Source organism: Megalobrama amblycephala, linkage group LG1, assembly GCF_018812025.1.
Source record: "Megalobrama amblycephala isolate DHTTF-2021 linkage group LG1, ASM1881202v1, whole genome shotgun sequence".
In the NCBI taxonomy this organism is placed as follows: Eukaryota; Metazoa; Chordata; class Actinopteri; order Cypriniformes; family Xenocyprididae; genus Megalobrama; species Megalobrama amblycephala.
The window spans coordinates 26,401,697-26,416,213 of NC_063044.1; the positions used below are offsets into that span (position 1 = coordinate 26,401,697).

General features: G+C 33.5%; 1 protein-coding gene across 4 annotated transcripts in view; it reads right to left on the reverse strand.

Annotated features, from left to right (window-relative positions):
- Nucleotides 1-806: 806 nt before the first annotated feature.
- si:ch73-366l1.5 (FILIA-N KH-like domain-containing protein) overlaps nt 807-14,517 on the reverse strand; it is a 42,301-nt gene continuing 28,590 nt past the window's right edge. For 2 of the 4 annotated variants that reach the window (XM_048186727.1, XM_048186744.1), the window contains one exon: nt 807-1,503. In XM_048186727.1, coding sequence (XP_048042684.1) covers nt 1,389-1,503 — 115 coding nt within the window. In that variant the 3' untranslated portion in view covers nt 807-1,388. Of the gene's footprint in view, nt 1,504-1,680; nt 2,447-14,517 lie in introns of those variants that run through there. The other 2 variants (XM_048186752.1, XM_048186733.1) reach the window with 1 other exon arrangement.

Consider the following 14,517-nt stretch of genomic DNA (forward strand, 5'->3'; position numbering starts at 1 on the left):
TTCGGTGTATATGACTTTCTTCTTTCTGATGAACACAGAGATATTTTAATAAATATACTGACACATCCAAGCTTTATAATGGCAGTGAACATGGAAGCTGAAGAAAGTGTCTCCATCCACATCCATCCATCATAAACGTACTCCACACGGCTCCGGGGGGTTAATGAAGGCCTTCTGAAGCAAAGCGATGCATTTGTGTAAAAAAAAACAAACAAACAAACAAACAAAAAATCAAGTTATGAAGTAAAATATCTAGCTTCCGCATTCAAGTTACGAAGAAAGTGTAAAACTCTCACAGTTGAAAATGCTTATACTACGTCCTACGCTTTCCCTATTCAACTTACAAAAAAAGCTTAACTGTCACAACGCCAGTTTACACTTTCTTCGTAACTTGAATACGGAAGGCGGTCTGGCAAAGCTAGATATTTTACTTCATAACTTGTTAAATATGGATTTTTTTTTTACACAAATGCATTGCTTCACTTCAGAAGGTCTTTATTAACCCCCCGGAGCCTGTGAAGTACGTTTATGATGGATGGATGTGGATGGGAGGCACTTTCTTCAGCTCATACTCACTGCCATTATAAAGCTCAGATGCATCAGGATATTTATTAATATATCTCAGATTGTGAGTCATATAGACCTAGGATGGCTTGAAGGAGAGTAAATTATGGGGTAATTTTTCATTTGAGTGAACTATCCCTTTAACCGAACCCTCTGAGCTTTGTAAAGGAGTAAAGCAATATTGTGAAACAAAAGTAACTTTCCCAATAAATAACTGAGGGAAATTACAAGAACAACAATAATATTTATATATATTTGTATTTTTTCTTCAAGTAAATGTGAACAAACAAAAGTTATTATAATCTACTTAGAAAATGCAACATAGTAAAACATTCAGAATATGCCCTTTGCATTCTATATAATAGATCTGAACGATTATGAAGCATTTTTTCATAACACCAAAAGAAAAACAAGAATCCTAACAAAGACATTTACATTTCCCATTGACGTACTAAAATACTAGAAAATGAGTAAAAAGTTAGTGTTCTCATGACCGTGTCAGATGAACAGTTCCTGTGTGTCATACAGCAAGAGTTTTAAACAGTGATCATGTTTGGATAAAGTCAGGAGATCAAGCTGAGCTTTGAAGCGAACCCCTTTTCAAATGACAAGTTTTACAAGAGCTAAACACAGTTTAACCCTCAAACCACATTATTACTTTTACACAGTTGGAGTATCTGTGACCCTAAGCATAAAAGTGTGTAAACTGAAACAGAACATGAGAGATACGGATGTTAACCCAGGGGCGTTCGCAGGGTGACAAGCCCATATTCTGTCCTTTGTGTGTGTGTGTGTGTGTGTGTGTGTGTGTGTGTGAGGACAGACTAAAGAGAGTAAAGCTTGAGCTGTTCCTCCATGTCTCCTTCCGTCATCTCTCCGAATGTGTCCTGGTTCTCTCGGAGCAGTTTGAAGATGGCAGCCAGCTGCTCCTGCTGAACCCTACAACACAAACACAACAGCATAAAGAACAATCACACACACACACGGCTATCTGCAGTCTTTATCATTCACCGATGCTTTGTCTCAGCTCAAAAAGGGCTTAACTGAAGGAAATTTAGTTTGGAGTTCCTTTGTGTTGCAGTGTACCAGAAGAAATGATGACACAACAGACATTAATCAAATTCGGCTCTTTATTGATATTACAAAAGCCATTAGGATGAATCTCACGAAACACTGTCAAAGTCACATTTCACTGCAAAATCTAATTTATATTCCCATTACAATAATGCTTACAATAATAACTTGTACTGCCATTATGCTGATTGAAATGAAATGATCAAAAAATATATTACTGTAAAAATTACTTTTTATAATGCAAAAACACTAAAAGGGCTTAATTTAATTTTTTTATGCATCCTTTGAACATAACACTTTTTTTTTAAATCCAGCCCCTTCTGATTCTGGGGTGAAATGTCACTTAGACATTGAAATGTTTTTATGAGATTCACCTTTTTTTTTAAACTACCAACAACAACAACAACAAAAAAAAAAATCCATATGCTTACTACATTTCATACTGATGTCTGACTCTGCAGTGTGAGCACATTTCCCATCAGCCTGTGATGGTCATAGCGGTGTGTGTGTTTGTGTGTTTGTTTGTGTGTTTGTTTGTGTCCACAAGAGGGCGTGATGGTATTTCAGAAGAGCAGGAACCTATTTTTCTATGTTAATGTTCTTTGGTGTTTTGCTTTAATAAGCTTGCTATTCACAGGCAAGAAATGCAAAGTGGCCTGTACAGAAAAGACAGAGAGAGAGAGAGAGAGAGAGAGAGAGGAAAAAAAAACAAAGTTTCCATCACAGTCAAACGAAGTCGTCACTCCACAAAGGTCCTCAAGGTTCACACACTTTTCCACATGCTTTGACTTCTGCTTACTCAGCAACTCTGAAAAAGAAAAATACAAGAATATTCAGTATTATACAGCCTTGTAAACCGTTAAACAGGAACATACGCTTGAATTCAAACTAGCACAGCCTCAGAGAAACAGACTACAGGCCAAAACAGCACCATCATACACTGACCAGTAATTTACACTCTTACAAGAATTGAACCTTAAAGGGTTCTGTCAGGCGCTTCATATCTACAACCTTTTATAAGTTCCCATCATGGGACCATTTTATGGATTTACTTTTAATTAATTAATTTTGTTTTAATTCGTATTTCATTTTCATTAAATTTTATGAATTAAACAGATCATAAACATACTTTATCACTAAAAAACGTTTAAATAAAGTCACTAAACATGAAGGAATTATGCGATCATTTAAGACACTTCTCCTTATATTGAACATTTTTGGTATAAAGAGTTCTTTAAAATTGAGTCAAGAACCCCAGAGTTCTATACAAATTAAATTAAACAGCAAAATACTTCAGGTCAACAGGGTAAACATTTATACTAATAGCTATCTTCATACTTTCACCAGTTGATTGATCACAGTACATTGAGACAACTGTTTTTGCATTACATTCTGAAATGTTATGTTTAGATATGCAAATGAAGCATTATCTAATGAAATATGCACTAATTTGCATAAATCTCCAGCACAATAATGTAAACATTGGATCAGTTTCAAAATTCTTGTTTCATTTTGTTGGCATATTAAAAGGTTTTTACAAAGGGGATTTTCTCTTTTTACCATGGCATAAATCAGAAAAAGCAATAAAATGTTTTTAGGAATAAAATGTTACAATATATGAAAAATATATGGTCAAACCCCTCTGTAAAAACCTTCAGAAAAAAATGATATCTATACAGTGAGTACGGAAAGTATTCAGACCCCCTTAAATTTTTCACTCTTTGTTATATTGCAGCCATTTGCTAAAATCATTTAAGTTCATTTTTTTCCCTCAATGTACACACAGCACCCCATATTGACAGAAAAACACAGAATTGTTTACATTTTTGCAGATTTATTAAAAAAGAAAAACTGAAATATCATATGGTCCTAAGTATTCAGACCCTTTGCTGTGACACTCATATATTTAACTCAGGTGCTGTCTATTTCTTCTGATCATCCTTGAGATGGTTCTACACCTTCATTTGAGTCCAGCTGTGTTTGATTATACTGATTGGACTTGATTAGGAAAGCCACACACCTGTCTATACAAGACCTTACAGCTCACAGTGCATGTCAGAGCAAATGAGAATCATGAGGTCAAAGGAACTGCCTGAAGAGCTCAGAGACAGAATTGTGGCAAGGCACAGATCTGGCCATGGTTACAAAAAAATTCTGCTGCACTTAAGGTTCCTAAGAGCACATTGGCCTCCATAATCCTTAAATGAAAGACGTTTGGGACGACCAGAACCCTTCCTAGAGCTGGCCGTCCGGCCAAACTGAGCTTTCGGGGGAGAAGAGCCTTGGTGAGAGAGGTAAAGAAGAACCCAAAGATCACTGTGGCTGAGCTCCAGAGATGCAGTTGGGAGATGGGAGAAAGTTGTAGAAAGTCAACCATCACTGCAGCCCTCCACCAGTCAGGGCTTTATGACAGAGTGGCCCGACGGAAGCCTCTCCACAGTGCAAGACACATGAAAGCCCGTCCTGAAGGACTCCAAGATGGTGAGAAATAAGATTCTCTGGTCTGATGAGATATAACTTTTTGGCCTTAATTCTAAGTGGTATGTGTGGAGAAAACCAGGCACTGCTCATCACCTGTCCAATACAGTCCCAACAGTGAAGCATGGTGGTGGCAGCATCATGCTGTGGGGGTGTTTTTCAGCTGCAGGGACAGGACGACTGGTTGCAATCGAGGGAAAGATGAATGCGGCCAAGTACAGGGATATCCTGGACGGAAACCTTCTCCAGAGTGCTCAGGACCTCAGACTGGGCCGAAGGTTTACCTTCCAACAAGACAATGACCCTAAGCACACAGCTAAAATAATGAAGGAGTGGCTTCACAACAACTCTGTGACTGTTCTTGAATGGCCCAGCCAGAGCCCTGACTTAAACCCAATTGAGCATCTCTGGAGAGACCAAAACATGGCTGTCCACCAACATTTACCATCCAACCGGACAGAACTGGAGAGGATCTGCAAGGAGAAATGGCAGAGGATCCCCAAATCCAGGTGTGAAAAACTTGTTGCATCTCTCCCAAAAAGACTCATGGCTGTATTAGATCAAAAGGGTGCTTCTACTAAATAATGAGCAAAGGGTCTGAATACTTAGGACCATGTGATATTTCAGTTTTTCTTTTTTAATAAATCTGCAAAAATGTCAACAATTCTGTGATTTTCTGTCTATATGGGGTGCTGTGTGTACATTAATGAGGAAAAAAATGAACTTAAATGATTTTAGAAAATGGCTGTAATATAACAAAGAGTGAAAAATTCAAGGGGGTCTGAATGCTTTCGGTACCCACTGTATATCTATATCTATATACTGTATATAAACTAATTTTGAGAAAATGTAACTGAAATCTACAGATGGGTCAGTGACAAATATGGTGCGGCAAGATGAGAAATTAAAAAATCTTTTAAAAACCTGTTTTAAAAGCATGCATCAGGTACGTTAAAATGTATATATTGTGTCTAAGTTGATTTTATGTTGATAAAAATGACATTTGCACAATTTTTTACTAAAGTTAAGAATGAATGTACCTAAAAATGTCAAATGGTGTAACCGCCAAAGAATGAGAAATATTAAATATGTTATCCACCTAGATGGCATGTAAGCTCACTTATAGAAATATATACTTCAATTTAAAACATCAAATGAAAAATTATTTTATTAGAGTTATCTCTAAATGTAAATTTTAACGTGTTTTTGCAATATTTGGTGGGACACATGCTGAAAACACATTTGTTTTCTAAATAATCTTTGACAAATTATTTTAAAATTGTTTAAAATCATGTTATTACACTAAACTAGATGATTACATTTTATTCCACATTAATTTTTCTGTAAATAATTATATTTTTTATGAAAAATACTGGTTACGCCAATTGACACAAACCAGTTACACCACCTGACCATGTTACTTCTACAGCCAAAGGCCATTGTTTGTTGAACAAATTGACACTGAAAATCAAGCATGACAGTCAGCAAGTTAAGTGGTTTCAGTGATGAAAAACATCTGGCAACAAGAAATAATCATAGTACTGAACAGTGAAATCATGTCTCATATATTTTACAGTTAAAGGGTTAGTTCACCCAAAAATGAAATTTCTGTCATTAATTACTCACCCTCTTGTCATTTCACACCCACAAGACCTTCGTTCATCTTCAGAACACAAATTAAGATCATTTTATCTCCCATAGAAAGCAACGAAATTACCCCTTTCAAGGTCCAGAAAGGTACTAAAGACATCGTTAAAACAGTCGACGTGACTGCAAAGGATCAACCTTAATCTTAATGGTTCAACCTTATTATGAAGAGACAAGAATACATTTTTTGTGCAAAAACAAAACAAAAATAGCATCTTTATTAAACTATTTTGTCTCTTCTCTGTCATTCTCCTATGCTGTTGACATGGTAAACAGTGCAGAAACTCCAAGTTTTACGTCAGAACACCGGCTCATTATTGGCCGGGCCCTGCGTCAGTCTCACACGCATGCGCTGTGCTGATCACGTGATCAGCTTTGGCCAATACTGAGCTGGCATTCAGACATAAAGAAGGAAGGCTTCACTGTGTTACTGTGTCACCTGCGTGAGGATAATGACAGGAAGAGAAGAGATTGTTGAATAAAGTCATAATTTTCATTTTGTTTTTGCGCACAAAAAGTATTCTCATCTCTTCATAACATTAAGGTTGAAACACTGCAGTCACATTGACTGTTTTAACAATGGCTCTACAACCTTTCTGGACCTTGAATGTGGTAATTTTGTTGCTTTCTATGGGAGATTAAAAAAAAAGCTCTCAGATTTCATCAAAAAATACCTTAATTTGTGTTCTGAAGATGAACAAAGGTCTTACATGTGTGGAACGACATGAGATTGAGTAATAAATGACAGAAATTTCATTTTTGGGTGAACTAACCCTTTAAGGAACAATATCTGATAACAAGAAATCATCAAAGTGATGATTTCTTAAAAAAAAAATATCTGATAGCAGGATCAGAATTCACTGGTGCTCTGTGATGAGCCACTGTTTCCTTGCTTGAAACTATATCAATTTATCTATTGGGGCAAGAGGGGCTCTGTTATGTCGTTTTAATTATAAAATCTTAGAAATTTAATGAATTGTATTTTATAGATGTAAATTGTAGTCTTTGGTTAAATGCACAATATGTAAGACTTTTGGATTCAAATATCAAAAAACCACTTGGACAATTTTATATATTTTGTTGACTTGTGTACTTATATTATGCCAGATGTTTCCAAGAGTGTTTAAACCTAGAGAAATAATAACCAGGACATGAGCCATGTCCGTGCGTCGCCTATCAATGACATCATACCCACGTTAACCTTGGTTTCCGGTTTTATTTTGTCGAAACCACAGAAACACCAAAGACGCTTTAATATATTATGTGTTTTATTAGACAGATGAGCAACTGTTTGGATACATTTGTCGACAGAAATCTAATCATATTATATAGCTAAACACGTTTAGTCTTATTGTTTAAATCTTGTTTTCTTGATTTACTGTGAGTACCATGTTTTACCATGCCTAATATGGATCTAGTTGACTGCAGTGTGCAACAAAGTGTCTCATAGCAGTTGCCGAGCAAACGCACAGAGTAGCATTATAACAAATTTGAACACACAAATGTGTCTAATATGATAAAATAGAGCTGCTTTACCTCACATACGCTTGACTTGAAGAAGCAGAAGCAGCGACTGCGGCATAATAAAAGCTGCTCTTGATACGTTTGATGCGCTTATCTTTCGTTAGCAATCACTCCATGATTTTAGATCACTTACTTTTTTAAGTGAATGGAATAGAAATATGCATTGAAGCTAAACATTTCAATGTTAAACATTAATGTTCTAAACATTAATGTTGTGCAACATAATTATATATTATTTTACTGAATTACAGAGCTTTAATAATAAAGTTGTGGATAAAGCACCACTTTCTCAAAAAAATAAAACATTGAACATTTGAAAATAGTAGTTTAGTTTATATTACATCTTTAATCAGCAATATAAACTAGTGATTTTGACTAAATTTGCCCCTAACAGAAAGGCTTGTAATAGAAGTCAAATGGTGTAACCGGTTACACCATTTGACATTTCAATTTAAAATCAAATTTGACAGGTATTATCATGGACACCTATGTAAGCACATGGCCTTGGTGGAAATATTTCAAATGTAATTTTTAAAGTCAATACACATTTTTATAATAATGATGAATTATCAATGTATTCATGGGGTCATACCATTTGACATGTATACCTAAGAATACCTAACCATACCCTAAAAATGTCAAAATATCTCATATTTTAAAGACAGTTACTAACCTTTGCATACAGCATTTAGTGTCACCAGGGGTCCCTCTTTGTGATATAATTTCCTGTCACATGGTTTTCTTGCACAATATTAACAAAATGGCTCCTTGAGTGGTGGTTACACCACCTTGACACTTCAGGAATTTGACTTGACTCCTATGATTCCCCAAATTATTTATAATATTCAGAACAATGGTGTTAAATTTATTTTTATTTACTATTAATTTTTTCTAATGTAAGATTATGCCAAACTAGATTATATGGTGTTTTATTGAGAATTTCACCTTTTTTAAACAAGATCAATTATTTGGTACTAAGTTTTTACGGTTACACCACATTGACATTTTTGCAATCAATCCCCAAATATTCTCTCAAAATTGATTAAAACCAGAAATTTTAGACTTGGTCCTCAAAAAAGAGAATGTATGTAAGTAATTTGCTAATTTATTTTGCAATTTTTACCCTTTTAAATTTAACTAAAACTATAAGGACACAAAAAAATGAGCGTCACGTCATTGACCCAGATGCAGATAGATAAAGTGTTAAAAAACAAACAAAAAAATAAACACTTGAATGTGTATTTTGAATGTTTTCCACTGTTCTGAAAAACAACGTTATGGAAGTAAAACAGCCCAAAGTCTCAAAACTGACCAGTGCCTGAAAAAACAATGGATTTGCCTGTAGAGTCTTGCCTTGAAATGACTGTAATTTCTTTTTTTATAATATTAAAGGTACACTATGTAACTTATTATTTTGTTCAAAAGTAACAAAATTTATATGAGTCAATACATCAATCCTTCTTTCTAAAATATGTTTTTGTCTTATCCTGATTCACTATGTTAAGCCTAATATAAGCGTTTATATTTTACACCTATAGCGGGATGGTTTTTGCAGGAAATTGCGTACATAAGTCACTCGTCCGTGCGTGTCTCCTCATATCCGTAAAGAGAGAAAAGTTGCAAGTCTGCTAGCGAAAAGAGAATGTAGAGCTCGTAATAAAACAAGAATCAACATCAGCTTGGCTTTTACGAGAACTGAGGGATCTGAAATGTCGTAAAAGTGTCGCAGAGATGCCGTTTTTATTACTCAGGTATTTTACTGAACAGATAAATTGCCATATGTAGCTCTCTAACAGAATTCATTTAAAGCATCATCTATTAAGAAGGCTCTTTTCATTATGTTTGTTATAGCTCTGCGCTGAAATTTATTTTCAAGGAAATGCCGTGTCTATTAATGGATAAAGCTAAAGTAACGTCTTCAGCTAATCAGCTTGAGATCCTTTCCATCTAAACTGGTTATACCTCTTAAACCTAATAATGAATGTTTTAGGAGCAGTAGGATAACCATATTCATCCACAGTCATGCAGAAGCACAACCAAAACAATGTTCTTCCGCAAAATGCAGTTTTAGTTTAACAGTTACATAGTGTACCTTTAAGCTCTACCACTTCTGTGACGAGCCATTGATTTGACTTTGTTATGAGAGATGAACAGATGAAGGAGCATGTCACTCACCGTTGGCAGCTCTGGTGTTGTGATATTACTGGTTAAGGCTTGGCAGAGCGTGTTAGTCGTGCAGCGGTTGGAGGCGGTGGAAACATTCAGGAGACACGCTTGTAGTCATGTTAGTAAAGTGTCCTAACAAACACATTTGTTTTCATGCAATCATATTTAGTAGATTAGACAAATTTAGTTTGTTACGGCAAATCCAAATGATTTGAAGCACGTGCTGCCGTGACCCACAAAGGCGTCATATCATGAGGAATCAATTTTCCTTGATGTTTTGAGATAAAGGAGCCTGGTGTACAATGAAAACCTGTACACATTATGTGTATCAACACATGACTGCCCACATTTACACATCAATGACGCCTAGAGTGTTCAGCAACATGTCATTTTTCTCAAAGGATCAGATAGAGGCTGGACAAATGCTCATGAAAAACCTCAGGGTACAAAAAAAAAAATTAACATCTATAAAAAAAAAAAAAAAGTATGATATGATTTAATATTCTCTGAATGTGCCATTGTTTCCCATGCAGAGCACAAGAATAGTACAAAAACACATGCAAGACACGCAGACAGGAAGTCTTCAGTCAGAAAACAAGACAAGAATAGTACTATTTCAGTATGATTTCACTTTGCTAAAGAAGTATTTTCAGCACTTCTCGCCTACTTTAAATAATATAATCTGTCATTTGTTTAAGGTACAGTAAATGTCCTCTAAATATATCTTTGACTGGGACAATCTATTACTACAACGAGGCATGCGATTATGTATGCATTACTTGATCAGCAGAAAATTACAACACGCTAAACCTCCTACATGACCCTAATAATGCATTATAGAATTGTTTTGAGTTGGTCTATATGGAAAGCCAGGGTTGTGCATCATTCAGAAATGAGTGTCAGATTAAGAATATGAATTTAGGATGTAAACAAAACTGTAATTCAAATTTAAGGACATGGAATTCAAATGGAATTAAATTCATGTAGGTTTTATTAATATGTTCAATTTTTCAGAATGAAATGCCCAAAAACATGTTCTCATACAAATTGTTATAGGTGAAATCCTATTAAAAAAAACAAAAACAAACTTGAATCACTGGCTATGTTTACATCCAAACTTGCGAATTTAACTTTTTGAAATATTGAAAAAATTGAAATATTGCATAAAACAACACGTGTTCAAGAGAACAAAATCGTCACTTCTTGGGAAATTGGCGCAAAATATCTGTAATAAAACTGAAGTGGCTGCAATCGGGGAAGAAACTGTTGACTCTTTATTCAAATGAATTATGAATTATGAAATGAATTATGTCTCAGACTATGCAGATTAAACTCAAACACAGTCATGTTATCTTGCCTTCGAATGATGGTGTTTGTGAATGCAATCGTGTGAGAGACGCTTCTGGGAGGAAATTAAACCAAATCATTCTGATGACAGACTTTGGCTCAGGCTTTTCAGAACGACCAAACCAACATTTGATATGCTGCAATGCGATTGGTCACTGGTTATTCATCCAATCATATCCTCTGTTGAGGCAGTCACTTGAGTTTTTTTGTTTCACATCGAGGGATTTATTCAGTAAATGTGTTTCCATCATAGTTTATGCGCATGGCTTATTGGATAAAAAAAACGTATCCGCCTCGATTAAGAGCACAAGCTTTTTTTATGCGCATTAAAAATAGGTGAATGGAAACATAGCTGGTGATTAATTCACAGGAAAAGTGGGAAGTGGAGAATGGATGTTTTATGGTACTGTCTGACATTTGTTTTGATGGCTATATATGGTTTTGACAGTAGTGAACTTAGTTTATGTAAATGTGTCTAATCAGCAGGGAATAATATTCTACATATCAAGGAATAAATTCAAATTTAATAATTGTGTTTTATGCAAACGTGTTGAAACTCATCTTGAATTTCAGCTCAGTATTCTGTGTGGCATGTCGAATTCGACTCCTATTCACTCTCGTTAATTAAAAGGGGGATGATTATTAAAATATGAATTTTGCCTCACCCTGATATGTACAATTCACTGCATGACCTTTTATTCATGGTATCATTTTACAAAATGTATTTATTTATTTTGTGATTGGATGGAAGTAAATGCAAAGTAACGCAAAAAGTATTTGGACACCCAAGCTACATATACAAATGCCTTCAAGTCATTGAATCATCTTGATAACCAAATACCAAAACATGCACTAAAATCCCACAGGATCTTTTCTCTTCACTAACGTCACTTGACTTCATCATTTTTGCTCATTGTCTTTGAATCAGCTAGTGATTTTTAGAGATTGTATGAAGTCAGTTCTCCTCAAGTTCACACAGAATCGCATTAAGCTAACGTTTCAAAATCATTCTTTTGAACAGACTGATAATGCAACAGTGACATTCAGACATTTTAAAGTGTGCAGTCTTAAGTGCTCAAATACATTTTGGGGCCACTGCCTGATTATTAATACACTCCTTTAATATATGCTAGTTATGTATAAAAAAAGCTATAACTTATTTTGCTTAACATTCCGAGTAGCATCATGTGTTCTCCATCAAAAGCATGTTCTCCGACTTAGGCAAATTACTGTTCATCAGGAAGGCTATTAATATCCATAATTCTCTGCACTGCTCATAATACACATGCCTTCATGTGTGTTCAGTGACCTGCATCTGTGAGCTTTTCCCTAGTAATGTGTGCGTCACAATAATGAATCCCTTGAGCTCCAGGCTGGGCCTCTCTGTGTGTGTGTGTTTGTGTGTGTTTGTGTGTGTGCTTTCAGACAGATGCAGAACACATGCAGCCACTCTGCTTTGTGAACACAGCTCATCTTTTGACCAGGAGGAGACCAGGAGCCTAAGTGAAGACTACTGGACAGTCCACTGGTCAATGTAATTCATAATGTGCAGAAGACAGAGTGATCTAAAACACTATGAAGCAGATGGATCACAGTGTTAAAGGGACAGTTCACCCAAAAATGATCATTCTGACATTATTTACCCACTTTCATGTCATATTACTGCCTTTCATTCATGGAACTAAAAAATAGACGTTTGGAGAATGTCCAGGCTTCTCTTTTCCAGGTAAGGCATGTAGCTCCAAAAGGACAAATAAATAAATAAATAAATAAATAAATAAATAAATAACATCCATAAATATGCTAAAAAACTAAAATGTGACTTTACAAACAAATAAATGAATAAATATTGACTTTACAAACAAATAAATAAACAGTGGCTTTACAAATATATACATAAATGAACAAATGTATTTTTAACAAACAATTAAACAAATAGTGACTTTACAAATGAGTAAAAAGTGACTACAAATAAAGAAAAATAATGAATTTTCAAACAAATAAATAAACAGTGACTTTACAAACAATAAATTAATAAACAGTGACTTTACAAATGAGTAAACAGTGACTACATATGAATAAATAAACAAATGACTTTATAAATAAAAGTGATTTTACCAACAAAAAATAAACAAATAATGACTTTACAAACAAATAAATAAACAAAGTGACTTAAACAAATAAATAAACAAATAGTGACAAATAAATAATGACTTTAGAAACAAAAAACAGTGACTTAAATAACCAAATGATGACTTTACAAACAAATAAGTAAACAAATAGTGGCTTAAATAAATAAATAAATAATGACTTTACAAACAAACATAGTGACTTAAATAATGACTTTACAAATAAATAAACAAACAGTGACTTAAATAAATAAACAAATAATGACTTTACAAACAAACAAATAATGACTTTACAAACAAACAAATGACTTTACAAGCAAATAAATAAACAAATAGTGACTTAAATAAATAAACAAATAATGACTTTACAAACAAACAAATAATGACTTTACAAGCAAATAAATAAACAAATAGTGACTTAAATAAATAAACAAATAATGACTTTGCAAACAAATAAGAAACAAATAGTGACAAACAAATAATGATTTTACAAACAAATAAATAGTGACTTAAATAAATAAACAAATAGTGACAAATAAATAATGACTTTACAAACAAATAAGTAAACAAATAGTGACTTAAATGACTTTACAAACAGTGACTTAAACAAATAATGACTTTACAAATAGTGACTTAAATAAATAAACAAATAATGACTTTACAAACAGTGACTTAAATAAATAGTGACTTAAATAATGACTTTACAAACAAACAAATAATGACTTTACAAACAAATAAACAAATAATGATTTTACAAAAAATAAGTAAACAAATAGTGACTTAAATAAATAAATAGTGACTTAAATAAATGATGACTACAAACAAACAGTGACTTAAATAAATAATGACTTTATAAACAAATAAACAAATAGTGACAAATAAATAAATAATGACTTTGCAAACAAACAGTGACTTACACAAATAATGACTTTACAAACAAATAAATAAATAAATAAATAGTGACTTAAATAAATAAACAAATAATGACTTTACAAACAAATAAGTAAACAAATAGTGACTTAAATAATTACTTTACAAAGAAACAGTGACTTAAATAAATAAACAAATAATGACTTTACAAACAAATAAATAAACAAATAGTGACTTAATAACTTCACAAATGGTAAATTTACAAACAAATAAATACTGAATAATTAGGGACTTTTAAAAAATGACTTAAAAATAAAACAGACTTTACAAATAAATAAGGACTTTCTAAATAAAATGAACAAATGAATGTATACATAAATATGACTTTACAAATAAAAAGTTATTTTACAAAAAAACGTAATTTATAAATTAATAAATAAATACAATAGTGACTTTTCAAATAAATGAATTGATGCATAAATGTGACTACAAGTTAATAAATAAAAACAAATATATAGGGACTTTGTAAATAAATGTACAAACAAACAAACAAATAAATAGTGAGTAGATGACAGAATGTCATTTCTGGGTGAAATCTTTCTGTAACTCAGCATGTCAGGACATGGATTGTCAGTGGTATTGAGGTCACTGAATAAGGAAAGTGAGTGGAAGGGAAGATATTTGTGTTACACCCTGAAGGTGATGGGGGAGGGCCAAG